Source organism: Lontra canadensis, unplaced genomic scaffold (assembly GCF_010015895.1).
Source record: "Lontra canadensis isolate GAN:19392208 unplaced genomic scaffold, GSC_riverotter_1.0 scaffold23, whole genome shotgun sequence".
Lineage (NCBI taxonomy): Eukaryota > Metazoa > Chordata > Mammalia > Carnivora > Mustelidae > Lontra > Lontra canadensis.
In genome coordinates this window covers 11,638,647-11,657,915 of record NW_022631017.1, presented here as the reverse complement: position 1 = coordinate 11,657,915, position 19,269 = coordinate 11,638,647, and the positions used below count along the sequence as shown (strand labels likewise).

General features: G+C 54.4%; 1 protein-coding gene across 1 annotated transcript in view; it reads left to right on the top strand.

Annotated features, from left to right (window-relative positions):
• Positions 1-17,103, top strand: part of RAB44 (RAB44, member RAS oncogene family) — a 28,044-nt gene extending 10,941 nt beyond the window's left edge. Inside the window, exons 3-13 of the mRNA XM_032862353.1 lie at positions 796-970; positions 2,270-2,416; positions 3,126-3,216; positions 3,551-3,646; positions 5,506-5,720; positions 6,256-7,712; positions 11,107-11,188; positions 12,469-12,583; positions 13,667-13,768; positions 15,307-15,383; positions 16,953-17,103. Coding sequence (XP_032718244.1) covers positions 796-970; positions 2,270-2,416; positions 3,126-3,216; positions 3,551-3,646; positions 5,506-5,720; positions 6,256-7,712; positions 11,107-11,188; positions 12,469-12,583; positions 13,667-13,768; positions 15,307-15,383; positions 16,953-17,043 — 2,648 coding nt within the window. The 3' untranslated portion in view covers positions 17,044-17,103. The remainder of the gene's footprint in view (positions 1-795; positions 971-2,269; positions 2,417-3,125; positions 3,217-3,550; positions 3,647-5,505; positions 5,721-6,255; positions 7,713-11,106; positions 11,189-12,468; positions 12,584-13,666; positions 13,769-15,306; positions 15,384-16,952) is intronic.
• The last annotated feature ends 2,166 nt before the right edge of the window (positions 17,104-19,269 follow it).

Below are 19,269 nucleotides of genomic sequence, written 5' to 3'. Positions count from 1 at the left end.
AGCCTGCGTGGGCAGGCAGTTGGTTTAAGACCAGGCTGGGCCTTAAGACTCTAGCCCAGGAGACCCACTTACTTCCTCTCCAATGAGCAAGAGCAGTTCATTGGCTGGGGGGCGGGGCAGAGGGGGTCCTATTAGCATCCCCCTTCTCCAAGGAGGCCTCCAGACTTACTTTCTGATGCCTCACTTGTCTTCTCCCCAACAAAAGTTTCTCCCTTGAGCAAGAGCTTAAGCAAGCCCACATGCCTTGTTTCTGCCTGAGAAAGGTCACATTCTGGCTTTGGTGAAGGGAATTCCAGGCCCTGGGAAGAAGCGAAGGGTGATATATAGTGGTTAGGGGCTTCCCAGGCCCTATGCCGCACTTTGGGCAGGGCTACTCCAACACCTGCTTCTCAACACAGGCCCCAAAGGACCTAAAAAGACCAAGGTCAGCAGGGCACAATATTTCCACTGATCTTCTCGATTCGGGGAAGGTGCGATGTCCTTGCCAAGACCCTGCAAAGTACAGCTCAGGCTCAAACTGCCGAGCCATCCAGAGTTCTCGGGTCTGCCGAGTCTCCAAAAGTTTGGGGGACAACGGAGAGGGAGGCCAGGAATCTGCACTTACAGCTCATAAAATAGGCAGAAGGTCTACCTTGAGTAGATTCCCAGGGACGATAGGATGAATGTGTGAACATGGTCCTTTATCTACATGACCAACACAGAATCATTTCCCCAAGGGCCAGAGCTGGGCAAGACGGGAGATCAGGAGGCCAAGCCAACCCCACTCTGCTGCCTTTTGTCCCCTCTGTCCCACAGAGAACATCTTTGGCTCCAGCCTGAGCACCCACAGGCTCCACAGAAAGAGGCCACTGTCCTCCAAGAGAGAATCCGCAGCCACCAGCTTCCCAGGGCTGGAGGAGGCTGACCCGGAGGAGAAGGAGGCATTCTTTGCCTTGATCCAGCAGCTGGGGGCAGGCCACTTACTTCCGGAGTAAGGCCAGCACCGTGTGTGGAGGGGTGTGGGGTGGAGGTGGGAGGACAGGGGCGGGCCATGCGCGGGCAGTGGGGTGGAGGACTCGCCTGGACCCGTGCCCAGGTGGGAGGCCACCAAATAAAGCTGGGAGCATATCCCGGTTTGGCCACGTGTTAGCTGTGTGACTGTGGGCAAGTGGCCTAACCTTTGACATCTGTCTTCCAGCTGCAGTGCGATTGTAGGGACAATTATGGGATTAATTGGAACCTGTGTGCAGAGTGTATGCTCTCCAGGAGGCCCTCCTGCCCGTACTCGCTCTCTCCCCGCCCCCATCCATCCTGCCCTATGTGATTGCTCCCCAGAATTAGCAGGTTGGGGTATCAGCCTCCTAAAGGTACTCATATTCTTAAAAACACGACTGCCCTAGGGTACCTTTCTTAACCAAAAACGATGGAGTGATTCAGGTAGAGCAATGCCCTGGGTAGGGGAGGTTTGGAGGAGGGGAGGGCATTTCCTCCAAGCTGTCTCAGGCTCTGGGCTCATGGGATTCACTCATGCCCAGAGAAGAGGGAACTCTGCCTCTCCTCCCATACCCCCCAGACCCCCTGGGTCTCTTAGAGCCAGCAAGGGACTCACCCTTGCCTGTGTACCTACAGGCTCTGCGGGGACAAGCTCTCAGAGGGTGGGGCCAGGTGTTTGTTGTAGGGCACGCCTGCTGGGACTGAGGGGACAGGCTGGAGGGGCAGGTGTGGTGGGGAGTCACTTACCCACTTGGCAGCTTAGCCCTGGCTCAGCCCTCCGGCACCTGTCTTCATGACTTAATTAAATCCAGGCGAAAGCAACAGTAATTGAAAGTCAGCCTTGTGCCAGATCCCAGGCTGGGACCGTCACGGGGCGTGGCTCATTCTCAAGCGAACTTACCTCACCTGGCAGGTGACCGCCTCCCCACTGTACAAAGAAGCCCAGAGAGGGCACGGGAGTTGCCAGAAGTCACACAGCTGCAGAGTGGGAGAAGAGAGAAGGCCAATGGCAGTCCTGGGCTGTCAGGCTCCCAATCCTTACCCCTCCCCCTGGCATAATTCATCACCACATCACGGAGCAACAAAGTGCTGTGGGGGTTCAAGAAGGGAGAGGGTACATCTGGAAAAGGTTCCCGGAGGAGGTGGCAACTCAAGCTGCACCTAGTAGAGTATAAACAGATTTTTGTGGCCCAGGTGCCCATGTCTCTCAAAGTGTTGCCATGAAAGTGGAGAAGGTCTCTCTACCCCACTTCCGGGGCCCACCTCATACTCGGGTCTGGCTGTCCCCCTTCCCCAGGCAGAAGGAGCTCTGGGAGCTGTGGAGGAAGCTGAGGCAGGAGGAGCCCCAGCTGGCAGGCAACCTGGAGGGCTTTCTGGCCAGGATGAGCGGCCGCCTGCAGGAGGCACGGGCTGACAAGGAGTTTCTGGAACTGACCCTAAAGAAGTGAGTGGGGCTGGGCCAGGAGCGGGGGCACCTGATGTCTGGCATGGATTATGTGCTGCTTACCTTTTAGCTGAGCATGAATGGAATTCCCTCAGCTCCAGAAGCCTGGAGCCCAGGAGTCCAAGGCAGACCTGGGGAGCTGGTTGGCAGGGCTGAGCTGGAAGGAGGGATGGCTTAGGAGACCTGTGGAGGAGGACAGAGCCGGGCCTTGAGTGGCAGTGGGAATGGCAAGTCCTCCACACAAGGCATCCACCTCAGGGGGCACTGCTCATGTAGATTACACCTGGTGACCCTGGGGTGGGCGTGGACAAAGCACTGCCCCAGGTGGGAGGGTCTGTTTTAGTGGGTGGAGGATGGAGACAGCGGGAAGTAGGGACAGAGTGATGGGGCAAAGGGGACCATGTGACAGGGGAACAAATGTCTTGGTGATGGTTACAGGAGTCAGCATGGTGGGCTCCTGGTGACCAATGTCAAGGGGGTACAAGTCAGGGACTGTTATTCGGATAACCGTTCTCAGGTGACAGGGTCAAGGGGGTATGAGTCAGGGGCTGCTATTGGGATAACCGTTCTCAGGGTGACAGGGTGACCATTGGCAGAGTGAGGTGAGCAGCGGGATGGACCCCAAACCCAGGCCCAGATCACCCCTGCCAGCAGCAGGGCCCCCAGGTGCTCACCAGCCACCCGGCCCCCCCACCCCCACCTCTTCCAGGCGGGACTCTGACCACCATCGAGAGGTCCAGCAGCTCTATGAGGAGATGGAACAGCAGATCCACCAGGAGCAGCAGCAGCTGCAGGCTGAGGTGACCCCCCACCAGCAGCCAGACCCGACCCCAGCCCTGGGCTCCTCTGTTGGCTGAGTAGTGGGGCTGGACACTGGCCAGTGTGGGGCAGCAAGAGGCTGCTGGGAGTGGGTTGTCTCCCCCAAACCAGGTGGGCCAGGTCTCACTCTCTAGGCCTCCACTGTGTTGCCACATCTTGGCCCGCACCAGGGAAGTGGTCTTGAGATCCGGCCTCGCCAGGACATCCCGGACCCCAGACCCCAGGCCTGGGTGGAGGTGGAGTATGGGGAGGGCTGGCTTGGCTCTGCTGGGACTCAGAGGCAGCAGCACGGGCTGAAACCTCTCTGCTCCCCAGAGCGACTCCCGGGGCCTGGCCTTCAGCTCTCAGATGCAGGAGGTCTTGGAGGCCAAAGAGCGTGAATTTCAACGGCTGACGGAAGGCCAGAGGGAGGTGAGTGACAGCGCTCGCCTGGGAGCCCAGTCTCTGAGGAGTCACAGTCTGACACCCATCTTCTGAGAATTCTGAGGGGGGCCGTTGGACTCCCATAGGAGAGTAGCCCCCTTCACTGAGATGAGGCGAGGTAGTGCAGAGGGGCCACTGGAAAGGTCCAGGTTCAAATCCCTGCTGTTCCAATTAAGAGCCATGCAGATCTGAGGCAATAACTTGGCTCATCTTGGCCTTAGTTTCTCCATCTGTAAAATGGGATGAGCTATATCTACAGCCTCTCCTAGGCTAGTTGTGTCAAATGAGCTAATAAAGGGGAAAACACTTGGAAACAGAAAGGCACTGGGCCAACATGAGGTCCCAGGGTCGGAGAGGCTTAGGGTGAAGGTGGTAGTCAACTCTTGTCTCCAATGTCAACTGAGTGAACTGGGGCAGGTTTTTAAGGTCTCTGAGCCTTGGTTTCCTCATCAGAGAATTGGATATCAGAACCCTTGCCCTAGAAGGTTGCTGGGACGACTAGAGATACCCTGTTTTAGGGCCTAGCACGGCGCCTGGCACACAGTAGGTGTTTTATGCATCACAAGTTGTACTGTCTCTGAATTCGACCTAGCTCCCTATTGCCCCGAAACCCCAGATCTTGTAGCCCATAGTCACTGCCAGTTGGCATTGTGGCTAAGTCTTTGGGTCTGAGACCCTGCCCCACCATCTCTTCCTTTCTCAACTCCCAGACCACTGACCTTAGTAAAATCACCATCTGATGGAACCAAGGCAATCGGCTTTCCTTCAGCACTGGACAAGGTGCTGGAGACTTTTCCACCATTGCCTTGCCAGGCTCTGTCACCAGGTCACAGCTTCCCGTCACGGGCTGATTTCCAGATGCCTCTGCCACAGCTCCTTCTCAGAAATGGAGGCTGGCCCCACCAGCCAAGGGAGGAGACTGGACTTTCTACATGGGGCCATTTTGTTCTGTCCCCGAAGACATGAAGCCTCTCTCCTGAAGTTATTCATTCCTTCGCCCAGTGATTATGAATAGCGTGCCTACTAATGCCTGGCACTCTTCTAGGTCCTGAGGAACATGACACAAACCCCGGCCCACAGAGTTATAGGCTTAGTCAGGAAGATGGATGATAAACAAAGTAAGCGAGTAAAATCTAGAACATGCTGGCGAGTGAAGATGCTAAGGAGAGTGAAGGGAAGCAGGGTAGGGGGTAGAGGGTTTTGACAGGGGAGTCCAAGAAGGCCTCACTGAGTTGCTGACATTGAAGTAAAGGCCTGAAGGAGATGAGGGGTGGGCTATGTAATACCTGGGGAAGGGCAGTCCAGGCGTAGAGAACAGTGAGTGCAAAGGCCCTGAGGTGGGTGTGTGCCATGAAAGTTCCAGGAGCAACGAGGAGACTCGTGGGCTGGAGAAGACGGAGAGAAGAGTGGGAGAGGAGGGCAGAGACACCTCCTGGGGTGTGAAGGACTGAACAGGGCACTGGATGCCACTGTGAGGCTTTACCTTCCCTTCTGAGTGTTCAAGCCATGCTCTGTCTCCGAGTCCTGTGCCTGTGGACCAGATGGGGTTCTGAGATGAGCCCTCTTTGCAGAGCCCTGAGCAGAGGAGGGTGTGATCCCCTCTACCTGTGGGGCCCTTGTGGGGCTGGACGTCTATGTGTCTGACTCAGTACCTTCCATTCAAACGTTTCTCCCGGATGGGAGCTAACGGAGCTAATTAGGCCACAAGGGGTAACCCCCCCACCACAATGCTTTGTTGAAGCTGGGTCTCCAGGAGCCTGGAGTGGAGGCCCCACGGTGGCCTTCGGGGGCTGGTTGCCCTGGAGAACATCTGGGCTTCCCTCTCCCTCGCGCTCCCCCCCCCTCAGCTGGAGGCCCAACTGAACCTCCTCAGCAGCACCCACCGGGAGGCCAGCTCAGAGAACCAGCAGCTGCGGGAGGCTGAGCGAGACCTTGCTGGACGGCTGGAGGAGGTGCAGGGACAGCTGCAGGTGACCAGGGGCCATTTGAGTGCCACCAGGGGCCACGCGTGCTGGCAGGTAGAGGAGGAACCAAGACAAGGAACTGCCACCCCTGGACTAAGGTGGGGACCGGGGCTTCCCGAAAGGGAGGGGGGAGGCTTTGAGTTCTCCGAGGCTCTGGTCTGGACCCAGAACACACCTAGAGTTTCCCTCCTTAAGCCTCACTACAATCCTGCCAGGCTGACGTGCTCAGGGCCACTTCTCGGACAAGGAAACTAAGGCACAGAGAGGGGGGAAAGGTCATCATGTGTCCAAGGCCACACATTTGGGATTCAAACACACACACACAAACACAAACCTATGCGCACATGCGCATGTGCAGGGGCTAGTGTAGCAATGGATCCCAGGCAGGCCCTCACTCTACCTGTTACAGCTCAAAGGAGTGAGATGAACCAGAATGGTCAGGGAAGGCTTCCTGGAGGAGGTGAGGTTTCATATAGGTCCTGAAAGATGGCAGGATTGGAGGAAGGGGGAGAAATGGGGGTGCATGCGGGGTGAGAAGGACTGCCTGAGCAGAGACTGGGGGATGGGGTCAGCTGTGGGGTGTTATTGATGGGGAGAAATTCCCTTGACCTTCACTTCTTAAACCCTTCCTAGTGTCCCCAGAACAGGAGACGAGAAGGCTCCAGATGTCCAGGCAGTCTCCTCTGAAGAGGCTCCCCTGCCCAGACTGTTTGGGGAGGAGGATAACTGGGACCAGCTCCTGAAAGACTTCAACACCTCCTCACACAGAGCCTTGCAGCTCTCCTGGAGCCCGCCTCCAACCCCGAGGACGCCCTCAGGCCCCCAGACACCCCGAGTAGTCAGGCAGATCTCCATCTCAGAGCCACACGCTTTGCTGCTTGGTCAGGAGGCACCTTCAGATCGGGACAGTGCTCCAAGGAGCCCCACTGGGATGCCCCCCAGTGCCGAGGAAGGCAAAGGAGTGGGCCTGGATGGGCAGGAGAGCAGCCCAGGGCAACCTGTCCAGCCTCAGAGCCTGGAACCTAAGGAGGAGTCAGGGCCTGGCCCTGAGGCCCCCTCCCACTGGAGCTTCCCAGGGGCCCCAACTAGAGAGTCAGGGAGCCTGGTGGCGGCTGCCCTCAAAGTGCTTGTTCCTTTGGAGGATGCATCCCCTCCCCAGGTGACCTCCCCCCATCCCCAGGCCCCAGCTGGGTCCAGAGAACAGCTCCAGGCCTCACACCCAGATGACAAGACCCCTGGGTCTGAGCCTGTCCCAGACAAGTTGTCCAGGCAGAGCGAGGCCCTCTGTCAGGACCTGCATGGCCCTGGATCTGAGCCAGGACTGGGGTCACCAGGGGCCACAGCCTTCATGCCAGGGGTGGCTGGGCCCTCCCAGAATCTGGAGCCTGGAGGTCAGCCTCCTGCAGAGGGACCAGAGTGGGCCCAGCTGGGCCCTGGTGTGCAGGAGGGGGCGCCAAGAGAGGCTCATGTCCAGGCCCCTGGTCCAGATGGGCTGCCTGCCCTTTCCCACAAGCATCTAGAAGAAGAGCCCAAGGTGGGAGAAAGGAAACAAGTGGGCCAAGGAGGGCGAGACCTCCGTCCAGAGGAATCAAGTGAGGCCCATGGTCTGAAAGCTGGGCATCCAGAACTCTCCGAGAGAGATCATGGGCCTACTCCTCTCGCCTATGACATATCATGGGCTGAGGCTGAAGCAGAAGCTCATAGAACACAGCCACCTCCCCAGGACACTCCCCAGGAAGAGGCTCAGCCTGGGGGTGGAGCAGGACCCCAGGAGCACACGCAGAGCCCCCCAACCATGGCTGAGCTAGAAACCCAACCCGTGACCTCACCTGCAATTACTCGTGCAGAAGAACAAGGCTCCCTTCCGTCCACGCAGTCGACGGCGGAGAACAGGCCTCCAGACCCAGGAACTGACTCCAGGGAGGCTGCGCCAACCTCACTCCCAGGGTCTGCCATTGGCAGTGAGCCTCCTGCCGACCCTGATTACCTCTTCCATGTCATCTTCCTGGGAGACTCAAACGTGGGCAAAACATCCTTCCTGCACCTGTTGCACCAGAACTCTTTTGCCACCGGGCTGACCGCCACCGTGGGTAAGAGCCCACCTGGGAAGGGAGGTTGTGGAGGGAGGGGAGACCCAGGGCCCTGGTGCCAAGGAGCCAGAGGGGAGCCACAGAGAGCCATCTCCCCCCAGGGAAGCTGCAGATTCTGTCCTGGCCATAGGCCCTGCATTAGACTTTATTTTATATGGGCATAATCTTACTATTTTACTAATTATCTCTAATTATAGGTAATTTTCTTGCTGCATTGATCTGATTAGCTTATAATGTGCCCCATCAACAAAGCACCCTGCAATTTAGGTGCCAGAGCCGGTTGCTGGCGAAAACAAGCAAGTCCCCACCCACGTGGCCTGTGGGCAGGCCGCCGCAGGGTCCACGGTCCTACTTGCCTTTGTCCACAATTCCCCTCAGCCCTCTCCGCTCCCCAGCCCTGTCCACTAAGCTGGGGCAGGAAGCTGCCTCGGGCAGGCTGAGTAACTTACACAGAATGTATTTCTAGAGTATGGTGAGTTAGGAACTCAGACACCTGAGTTCAAATCCCATCTCTGCCACTGACTAGCAGGATGAACTTGGGCTGATTATTAACCCCTCTGAGCTCCCAAACCCTCACCTGCATGAGAGGGACAAGAGCACTGGCTTCCTAGAATAGTTGTAAGGATGAGTCAGTTACTACATGTCAAGCTTTTAGAATAGTATCTGGCATGTGGCACCGGCTCAATAAATATTATTTTTATTGCTGTTATTATAAGTAAATATTTGATCATGTCTAATTCAGTGGCCTGTGCCAGTGAGATGTCACCAAACACAAAAACTCCTCTCCCTAAAAACGTTGGGATCTGTGACCACTTGGCAATGTGTAGACCCACAGAAATGCAAGCTCAGGAATGAAGAGGGGCTCGCTTAGGCACAGGTTGGGGGGGGGCGGTATCTGTGTGTTTGTGTCCTCAGGGTGCATGCCAACTGGAGACCAGGGCCGGACCAGTGGGTAAATGACCGTCTTCATGCAAGAGAGGCTCCAAGATAGGTTCTCCGATCTTTCTCTAAGAATCCTCACCTGGGGAACCAGTTAAAAATTCAGTATCCTGGGGAACAAGAACCCATAGCAGGCCTAGTCTGCTGTCGGGCAGGGTCACAGGCTCTGCAAGGCCACCATTATGCATCACTGAAGGTCCTGGTTACTGACCACCTACAGCGCACCAAAGCATCTTCAAGCCTTTCAAAAGCCCTCCTTAGATAACTGACCTGCCCCCATTATTATGTGATAAGAAGGTCCCACAAAATTCAATCAAGAAAAACACTGGTTGTGTAATTGTAAAAAGACGGGACAAGCCTGCTTGCCCTGCTGACCAGCTGGGCGTCTTCTCCAGGATGGGCTGGGGGGGGGCGGTGTTTGAGGATGGTGGTGAGCCACATCTGTCCTGGTGCCAGCTGCTGTTTGGCGCCTCCTGGTGGCTATCATCCATTGAGCTTCATTATTAATGGGGTGGATTCTTGGCTTCCCCAGTAGAGAACATTTCCACCATTGGCCTCACCGCCTCCATTCCCACCCCCTCTCTCGGAAGATAAGATCTCCAGCCTGCTGGCATTCGAGAATGGGGCTGGGTGGAGGACCAGAGCCAGAAACAACTGAGTTACAGGTGAAGGTGCATTTTTGGCCAGGCTTTTCCATATCCCCATTTTACAGATGAGGGAAACAGATCATTGAGGACCTGGTTAAGGGTCCTGCCCTCACTGGGGTGCAAAGTTCAGACCCATGGTTTTCTGCTTTCAGGGCACATGCCTCACCCCAGAAGAGTTAGCCTGTGTTGAGTTCAGCATGACTGTCTCCCAAGGACAGCTCATGTACGCTAGCAGATTCCTTGGGGAGGAGATGACTGTTATATTTTTAGCGATTTGCGTGGTTAAGTTCTAACGTGTTTTGGGGACAGCACAGGGGCCACATGGCTGGATTGGGGAGGGGGTGGGCAGGGAGGTGGGACGGTAATGGCAGTGGGAGTAATGGCAGAGTTAGGAAAGGCGAGGCGTACTTGTTAGAGTCCTTCATACACTACATGGTAGGGAGTTAAGCCGAGGCTGGATATTATGGGGCAGGGGGGCTGGGTCAGATAATCTCTGGTTCCTACAGACCCTGGGCTTCCTCAGACGTCCAGGAAAGAGGGCAATAAAGGGAAACGGATGCTATAGGCAAACTTCTGCTTCACCATTTTGCCAAGTCAGGTGCCCACACTGCCACTTCCTGTGGAGGGCATGGGGGGTGGGGCAAGGTTTCAACCACCGCCAGGGGCCGCAGCAGGTAGAAAGGTCTCTACCCAGCTCAGGGCTAGTATGAGGAGGCACCTCGTTCCCCCAAGCTGCTCTGGGGCCTGCCATGGGCTATGCTGCCTCAGGACTCCCATAGGAAACGGAGTGGGGATGGGGAAGAAGTCCTTCTCCATCACTCCCTATTCTGCCTAAATTCTTTGGGGGTTGTCAGGAAGGTGCACCCCCAAAGCTTCTAAACCCTCCTGGGATTTCACTGTTACCTTCCTATTTCCAGGGACAGGAAGGGTCTGGAAGCATGACCTCGGCGGGGTGGGGGACTGTGAACCTTGAAGGGCTGTGGCTCAGGGAGAAGAGAATAATGATAAAAGGATCGCCTCCAGAGCACCCCCCACCCCAAGCCAAACCTCAAACATGGGTCATTCAGTCCTCCCCTGCAATGTGGCTCTTTTTATTTTATTCTTTTTTTTTTTTCTTACAGATAGTTCTTAAATTTATTTTATTTATTTGAAAATAAGCTCTACCCCAATGTGGGGCTTGAACTCATGACCCTGGTCTTTTTTATATTGTCACTTTGAGAATGAGGAGGGGAGGCTCAGAGAGGTAAAGCAACCTGCCTGTGGTCACACAGCTGGTACAGCAGCAGTGGGTAGACAGCTCCCAGCGCCATCGGTCATCCCTGAAGCCAGTGCTCTCCCCACCCTCCCAGGCTGCCTGTTTCTACCCTGCTGTCTGGTTGCAAGGGGAAGACCCAGGCCATAATCGGGAATGAAACAAGGAGTATTATAAAAATAAAATAGTGACATTTATAAAAATAAAATAATGACACTGGTTGTCCAGAGTGACCTGAGGAATAACCGTTACTGTGCAGTTGGGAAGACAGCTATGTTCACAGAGGTCAAAAAAATGCAAGGTGCCTTGAATTGGCACTGACCGTGAGGGGGTGGGAGTGCTGCAGGGACCGTGAACCCCGCAGGCTAGGGGTCAGGATAGGCCTCTTGGAAGATATGGGCTCTTGAGTATGGATGGGATTTGGAGAGCCAAGGGGAAGGAAGCCCAGCAGCCAGAGGGGCTGGTGTCGGGGACGGGTACATCCTGGGGCAAGTTTGGGCTGGAAGTCCTGGTTGAGAACTTAGAAGCAGGCCTGATGCTCCTCTGTGTGTCCTAGGAGTGGATTTTCGGGTCAAAACTCTGCTGGTGGACAACAAATGCTTCGTGCTGCAGCTCTGGGACACAGCTGGCCAGGAGAGGTAACGGGTACCATCCCCAGTGCTGGGCCCCCAGGCTGAGCCGGAGGTGCAGAGGGATGGAGGGCAGCCCTGATCTTGAAGACTCCAGCATAGGCAAGAGACAACCAAGGGCCCAAAAGGCATCCACCCCCTAAGGACTGAGGAGTTCGGGGAGGCAGCAAGGAGTCGAGCTCCAGTGGGCTGACCAAGGGGGCAGGAGAGCCAGAGACCCCTTGGCCTAGCATCCCCACGTGGCCCTCAGGGGACAACTGCCCAATCTCCTATCCTTCCAAAATGCTGGCCCACCCCTTTCTAGCTAGGCAGTAGTGGTCAAAATTTACAAGGCACCTTTTCTTTGACCCAGCAGTTCCACTTCCAAAAATTCATTCTGATAAATTCATCAATGACCGTAAGAGCAACATGGCCACAGTAGCGTGGTTTTATGTTGTGAAGCACCAGGAACGGTCTAAACAGGAGGCCGGGAAGACCCACCGGGTCAGGGTCTAGCTGCACAATCCGTAGAATATTAGGAAGTCACAAAGAAAGACCGTGGACTTTCTCTACGTACCAACAGGGAAACCCCTCCAAGGCATTTTGTTTTGGTGTTTTTTTGAAAGGTTTTATTTATTTATTTGAGAGAGAGAAAGGGAGAGAGAGAGCATGAGTGGGGAGGTGCAAAGGGAGAGGGAGAAGCAGGCTCCCTGCTGAGCACAGAGTCCCACATAGGGTTCAATCCCAGGACTCCAGTATCATGACCTGAGCCGAAGGCAGCCATTTAACCAACTGAGCCACCCAAGGGCGCCTCCAAGACGTTTTATTAACTGGAAAAGGCAAAGTACAGATTACTGAATATTAATGATACAGTGAGTGTTTTACACTGTATTTGTGTTTAATGGGAGGAAAGGGTCTGTGTGTGGATGTGTGGATGTATATGGTGTGCACAGACGCATACATACATTTATGTATATTCATAAATTTCCTCTGCAAACTGGTATCACTGGGCTGCCTCTGGGGAGGGGGGACTGAGTGGTGGGGATGGCAGGAGGTGGGGTGGTGGGGAGGGACACCAGAATTTTCACTGGGTACTCTTGGGTGCCTTTTGAAATTCAAGCCATGAGAACAATTACCTATTCAACAATCATACTGCGAGAAGGAAAATGTCTGCACACTCTACGTGGGTAGCAATTAGAGGCAGGAAAGGTTAAGCCTTCCACTTTGCAGTTGAAGTAGCTGAGGTTCCAGAGAGACCAGGGCTAGGGATCTGCCCACCAGGCATAGCCTCAGGCAGACTGTCTGGGCAGGTACCACAGCATGACTCGGCAGCTGCTCCGCAAGGCAGATGGAGTGGTCCTCATGTACGACATCACCTCCCAGGAGAGCTTTGCCCATGTGCGCTACTGGCTGGAATGTCTCCAGGTAAGCGACCATCTTGGCTACCTGCAGACGGCTGTTGGGGTTGGCCCTGGTTTGTGGAGTCAAGAAGGAACTTGTACCCTTGCCCTCGCCCCCTTTTTTCCCAGGATTACAAATGACATGACAGACATGTGGGTGATGTGACCCACTGAGGGCATGTGCGGCAGGATGAGCTGGCAGCATAGTCATAGGAAGAAACCACAACTGCAAAGTACAGCCTCCAAACAAACTACTTCCTCTATCCTCTGAACATTTCTTTCCTGTATACAGCAGCTTGGTGACGTCTTCTTAACACCTGGGGATAATGTATGTCTAGTACCACTCTAGGTGACAATTCCTCTGTCTCCACATCTCTAGTTCTTTCCCTCATGTACTTAATTGATATATATACTGAATATTCAGTAACATATACTGAAATTCTGCAGTATGTACTAGCATAGCAGAGGGGTATGAAGAAAGGCATGTTGTCTTCTCTCTGGAAGTTTCTAGTCTAGTTGAAGAGAGCAAAAGCAGAAGCTACTGAAGGAGCCTGGGCTTTGGGTCTGACAGGACGTAGGTTTGAATCCCAGCTCCCCTGCCCCAGCTCTATCATCTTGGACAAGCAACTTAACTTCTCTGAACTTCAATTTTCCAACTTCTCTCCTACAGTTGTTAGGATTAACTGATAAAATTGCCTTGGGTATACAGTAAGCACTCAGTAAACAGAAGCTAGTAGTAATAGTCACTGTCATTGCCATGAAACAATTAGGAAACGAGCCAAGCCAGCCTGTGTAATCAAGCGCTGGGCTGTTCAGCACAGGCAAGAAGAGAGGAACATGGGCAGGAACAATCCTGGAAGGCTTCCTGGGGAAGGTACCTTGAGGCTGGCCTTGGAAAATGGATGACATGTTTGCAGGCAGAAAGGAGGGGCAGCCTTACTGTAGCTTGAAGGGAAAAAGTCATGGGTGGGGAAAGGGTGTGGAGTGAGTGTGACACGGAAAGGTGGCGGAGGGGGTGTGTACCCTGTCAGCTTCCTGGAGGGCAGGGCCTGGCACAGCAGAGCAGGCCCTCAACATGTGTGGCTGAGGGCGTGTGTTCTATATGCAGGAATCAGGGCCCGACGGGGTGGTCATCCTTCTCCTGGGAAACAAGATGGATTGTGAGGAGGAGCGGCAGGTGCCAATCGAGGCCGGACAGCAACTGGCCCAGGTGAGCACCTGGACATCAGCCCCCCACCCAGCCTGGACTGGGCGGACCCCTCCCTGGAGAGTAGTGAACAGGTTTCCCTCGCCTGGGCAACTGAGAAGGATCCACTCTCCATTCCTGCCCCTCCCTGCCAAAGGCCAGGTCAGAGTGGACAGCAGCCTGGCCACCTCCGCCTCCCACTCTCCCTGATCTCAGACCCAAACATGAGGCTGTCCTGGCGGGCATGACATTGACCTCACATTGAATTAGCAGATCCCCACACAACATTCTGACCTATATAAAAATATCTTCAGAGTAAAAAAAAAGGTTTTAAAAGCTTCACTTAAAATTCCCAATCAAATCTTCATTTTCTCTCTGGTCTCTAATTAACATCACATTCCTTTTAATTTATTCTATCTTGGGACCCAAATTCTTCCCTGACAAGATTGCATCAAAAGCCCCACCAGTACTGCTGCCCCATCCACTGGGGCAGACAGTGGATACTATTTATTTATGAATAGAAGTTGACCACATTCCAGAAACTCTGGAGAATGATAAGGAAGGAAAAAAGAACCCAGCCCTTACCTCACCCCTCTGCCACAACCCCTCTTGGCATTTCCATACTGTGTATCTTGCCCCTTCTCCTCTCCTTTCTCATCATCGTGGCTCCTTGGTTGGTGGGACTTTTTTTCTCCCTTAAATGTAGTGGCTCATCTCTTTGACACAGTAATTCCTCCTCTAGCAATTTATCCTAAGGAAAGAATCAGAAGTAATAATCCCTAAGAGAACAGCATAAAGGATACCTGCGTATAATGTATAGTCAAGCATGTTTCCAGAAGGATGTTCTTTACAGTATTATTTATAACAAACATTTGGCAGTAGTTGGTGGTTACGCTGTGGAGGTTCATGTGAGAGGCTGGCATTTGCCATCAAGAATCCTGTCCTGGAAAAATATCTGAGGGCGTGGAGGAAATGCTTACAATGAAACGTGAAGTCAGAAGAGCAGCTGCAAGTCCAGGTTTAGGTGGGGTTGAACCCCGCGAGGTCGCTGATGTTCGACCGGGGACTGCCTGAGCCCCAGGTTCCTGGACTTTAGCCCAACAGCATGATGACCTGGAGCCACTCACCCCCCAGGAAATGTGTTCTGTGAAACAGAATGGAAATACACATCAAACGCTAACAGGAGGGGTTTATATTTTGCTCTTAACACTTACTGAATGCTCTATGTTCCAATATTACATCCCCCTCCCCAGTTAAGTATTTTCGAAATTAAAAAAAAAAAAAAAAAACTAATAGTTTAAAATGTCCCCAGGGACATTTCTCCAAGTCGGGACACAGGCTTTCCATGGTCACTCTGAGAGGGGGCTGTGGAAAGTCTCTGGGGTGGCATGTTTGACATGTGGCCAGCCAGGCCGGGGGTGGGGGGGGCACCGGGGTGGGGCTGGCTTCCCCAGGGTTTCGCAGAGGGGCGCACTGGGTGGGGCTCCGTCTGATGGCTGGGGGGTGGTGGGGGGCTGCCGCTGGGACAGTCAGTGGGCTCCCACATGTCTGTCTGTCTGCAGGAGCTGGGGGTCTCCTTTGGTGAGTGTAGCGCCGCCTTGGGTCACAACATCCTGGAGCCCGTGGTGAACCTGGCCCGGTGAGTGCCGCCCCACTGCTCCCCACCCAGAGTCCCCTGGGCAGCCTCCAGAGCCCTCCTGTGAGAAGGGAAGGCCCGCTCTGAGGAAGCATCATGAAGCCACGGAGCTCACCCTCTGGGGACGGAGAGAGAGCACTGTGGGGAGAGTCTGAGTGGAGCTCTACAGTCCCAAGGACAGTATCACCTCCTGAAAGCTTCATCCCGCTTTCTCATCTGCGCAGTGCGGCGGGACAGAAAGGGTCCCCTTCCTGCTCTCCACCTTCTCGTAACTTCCACCAGATTTATTAATTTTTTTAAGAAGTTTTTATTTTTATTTATTCACTTAAGTGGTCTCTACACCCAACGCAGGGCTCGCACTCATGACCCCGAGATCGCCAGTTGCGGCCCTTCTGACTGAGCCAGCCAGGAGTCCCAGTTTCCACCAGATTCAGAATAAAACCAAATGCCTGGAAATGGCCCTCATGGTTGGAGGTCCAGTCGTTTGTGCACATGCGCACTCACTCACTCAGCTTCAGCCCCTCGGAGGGGCCCTCCCTGACCACTCTCCGTCCCACCACTTTTCTGGATTCCTGTCCCCTGTGTGTGTCCTTCAAAGTCCCTTTGGACAAATTGTAATTATACATGCAGCTGTCTGGTTTCTGGTTGCTGTCTGCCGCCTGCCGGGGACTGTGGCTCTAGGAGGGCCGGGCCGGGTCTGTTTTGTCCAGCCCTCTCCCTCCACACCCAGGGCCTGGCACATACTGGGAGCCCAGTGAAAGATGGAAATGAGTAAGGTGGAAGGGACCCTAGATCAGATGATCTGGAAGCCCCTTCTCTGACAAAGCAGCAAGGGTGAGTCTGGGAAACCGCTCACCTGATCACAGGATAGCCTCTAATGGACAACTGCTGGATAGTTTCCCTTTGCTTTAGGACAAAAGCCCAAGTTCCTGAATGCAGCTTCCAGGCCCCCAGGGCCCTGAGCCCCTATAGCCTCAAGGTTTCTTTCTGGCCAGTCTTTAGGCTTTGTGATTCTGCGCAGTGGCCCACACTCAGTAAATCTATCATGAATGAATGAATGAGCGTCTTTTATTTCCCCAGCCTCCAAGCTCTATCTCTTTCTCACTGAGCCTTTGCCCTCTGCCAGGAATGCACCCCCCTTTTCTGCTAGCGAACCCTTACCCACTGCTTGGTCTCAGCTCTGACACTGTCTCCTTCCTCCCTAAATCCTTCGAGAAACTTCGAGGACACGTCCCTGTGTGTGCTTCTTCATTCCTGGGTTCTGACGGCCCCTTCTCTCTCTGTCGCCTCACCTCTCAAGGCAAGGACATGCTGGCCTTATTGTCCTATTCAGAGTCCCTTGCACAGTGGCCGGCACACAGGAGGCTGGAAAGAAGGCTAGGAAAGCGACAGGCCAAAGTCTCCGTGGCCCTGTTTTTCGGGTGCCGTGTGGGATGCAGCACTGGAGCAGGGCAAGTGGGAAGAGAGGAAGCTGGGGGGAGCAATCCCCCAGTCCCCCTGCTGCATCCATGGGCCCCTCCCTGCTGCCCCTCAAGGTGAGACAGAGGATTGATGTGTGGTGTCGCCATACAGGTCACTCAAGATGCAGGAAGACCGCCTGAAGGACTCCCTTGTGGAGGTGACCCCCAAAAGGCCAAAGAAGAGAGCTGGCTGCTGCTTCTGACCCTCCGGCCCAGCCAGGGGTGGGGGAGATGGCCACCCCCGGCGTTTCCTGCTCCCCAGCTCCTGTCCCACCTTGCCTGGATGCAGCAGTGACAGAGATGGCCAGCTTGGAAATTCAGGGAATCCTCCCTCAGGTCAAGACTTGGATCCCAGGGCAGGGGCTGCACTAACTCTGCCCTTTGCGCTCTGAAGAAGGATTTGAGGGGGTGCTGGGTCATGGCAGTAGTGCTTAAAACTCTCGAAAGAATGGAAAAGTTGAGAAAAATGAATTAAGGCAAGCACACCATATCATTGGCCACACAGAGATGTGGCCATGTATTCCTTATAGAATGCAAAATAAAAATGAACGTCAAGGGGAGGGAAAGAATCTTCTCGAGGAGCTTGCTTTGGAGCTGATTACTAATTGCTACAACCTGTTAAGTACAAAACACTTTATTAAAGTGGTCCCACTCTTCCGTGCCTGCTGAAACTTGTGAACCTTGTCTCACTCACCACCTGTTTGCAAGCATCAAGGTTCTTGTGAGCCGAATCCGATTCCTAGGGAAGAACAGTGTTCTGATGGCCCCCTATAGGCCCCATTTCCCCTGTCTCTCTGAGCCCCGGCCCCACTCCCTTTCCCTAAGATCTGCCTCTAAGGGGTCATATTTGGGGATCCCACCCCCTGCTCCAATGCCACAATGTCGCCTGTGCAGCCCTCTGCCCCAAGGTGCAGCCAGGAGGGTGGCTGGGGTGGCCGGGGGAGAAGCAGGGAAACTAGGTTCAGATCACTTTAGGGCTCCTCTTCAGAGCTTTTGTTGAAGTTCCCAGAACTGCCTATCATTCGTCTCCTGGAAGGTGGCTGCCCTTGATAAGCTGGGATGGGGTCCTCAGTGCCCTTAAGGAGCCTGCTTTGAGAGCCTTAGGGTGATGGTCCCTCAGAGTTGGACTATCTTCTGTCATGTACATTTGCTGCCACTGTTGTCCCTGTCATCTTACTGTTAACCGCAATGACGCTCACCAGGGCCTGCAGTCTGGTGCGTGCAGAAGGCTGAGCTTGTGCTGATTACTTTGTAATCAATCATTCAGCACTGCGGAATCAGAGGACACCCCAGTTTCACAGAGACAAGCAGAGAGAGTTCAAGAGAAAGTGGTACAGAGCGAGAGACTGCACGAGAGAGAAAGGGCAGGAGGTAGAAGACAGAGGCTTCCCCTGGCTTAATCAGTCTCCAATCTGCGCCCCATCCCTTCTGCACAGTTCCAAAAGGAATGCCTCTGCAGCAGTGAGCTCTTTGTCATTAGAGGCATACAAGGGGAAGTCGAGGGACACTTTGGCAAGAGGCAAGGTAGAAAAGGTTCACACATCAGAAGCGACCAGAGGTTGGATCAGATGCCCTAATGAACCCCATTCAGCCTCTAGTCAACATGCAGGATGATTTCCTGATCTAGCGAGTTCTCTTACTGGCCTCCCTCACCAATTCTTTCTTACCCCCAATATCTTCTCCCTTCCTGGATCTTCTCCATCAGCCCACGAGCTTCCCCCTGCTCTGAGCAGTTTCTAGGCTGTCATAGGTTCTAAGAAAGACAGACAGGGAGAGGTAGGCTGGAGTGAGTGAAGCCAGGCCACTGGTGAGGGAGGAGGGCAGGTTCTGCCGTTGCTAATAGCTGTCTCTGGGGTCTGGGGACCTGGCAGGCACCAACATCTCTGTCCTGTAGGCCAGCGAGTTAATGAGGCAGGTAAGCAGGGTGTGATTCCTGGGGGAACCAGGAGAGAGGAAAGAGCCCCTGGCCTTCTAGGGGACCTGGTACAGAAGTGGCCCTCAGGCCTGCCCCCACCCCATCTCAGCTGTGCCCCAGCAGTGGGCAGCCAGCTCAGGTTCCTTAGAAGTGGGGTGCGAGAAGGGACCAAACACTTGCCCAGAACCATCTCTTGGCTTTCTCTGGCAAGATCCAGTTTCTGTGCAGAGCAGAGGTGTGGAGGGGCCCAGCCTTTCCCGGAGTCAGCAAGCAGGGCCCGGGAACCTCCGAGGAGCGCGAGGCCCGTGAGGAGAGCAGCAGGAGCGACTCAAGGTGGACTTCAGAGTGAACTTCCAGACAAGTGGTGAGTTCTCAGGGCACGTCTGCCATGGGGGCTCTGGTCACACCTTAGCTTGAGGCTGATTGAGAAAAGGAGGGTGGGACTGGGCTGATGGGGCTCAAGATGTGGAGGGAGAAGGGGAGGGCAAGGTGGACATAATGGAGCCTGGACAGA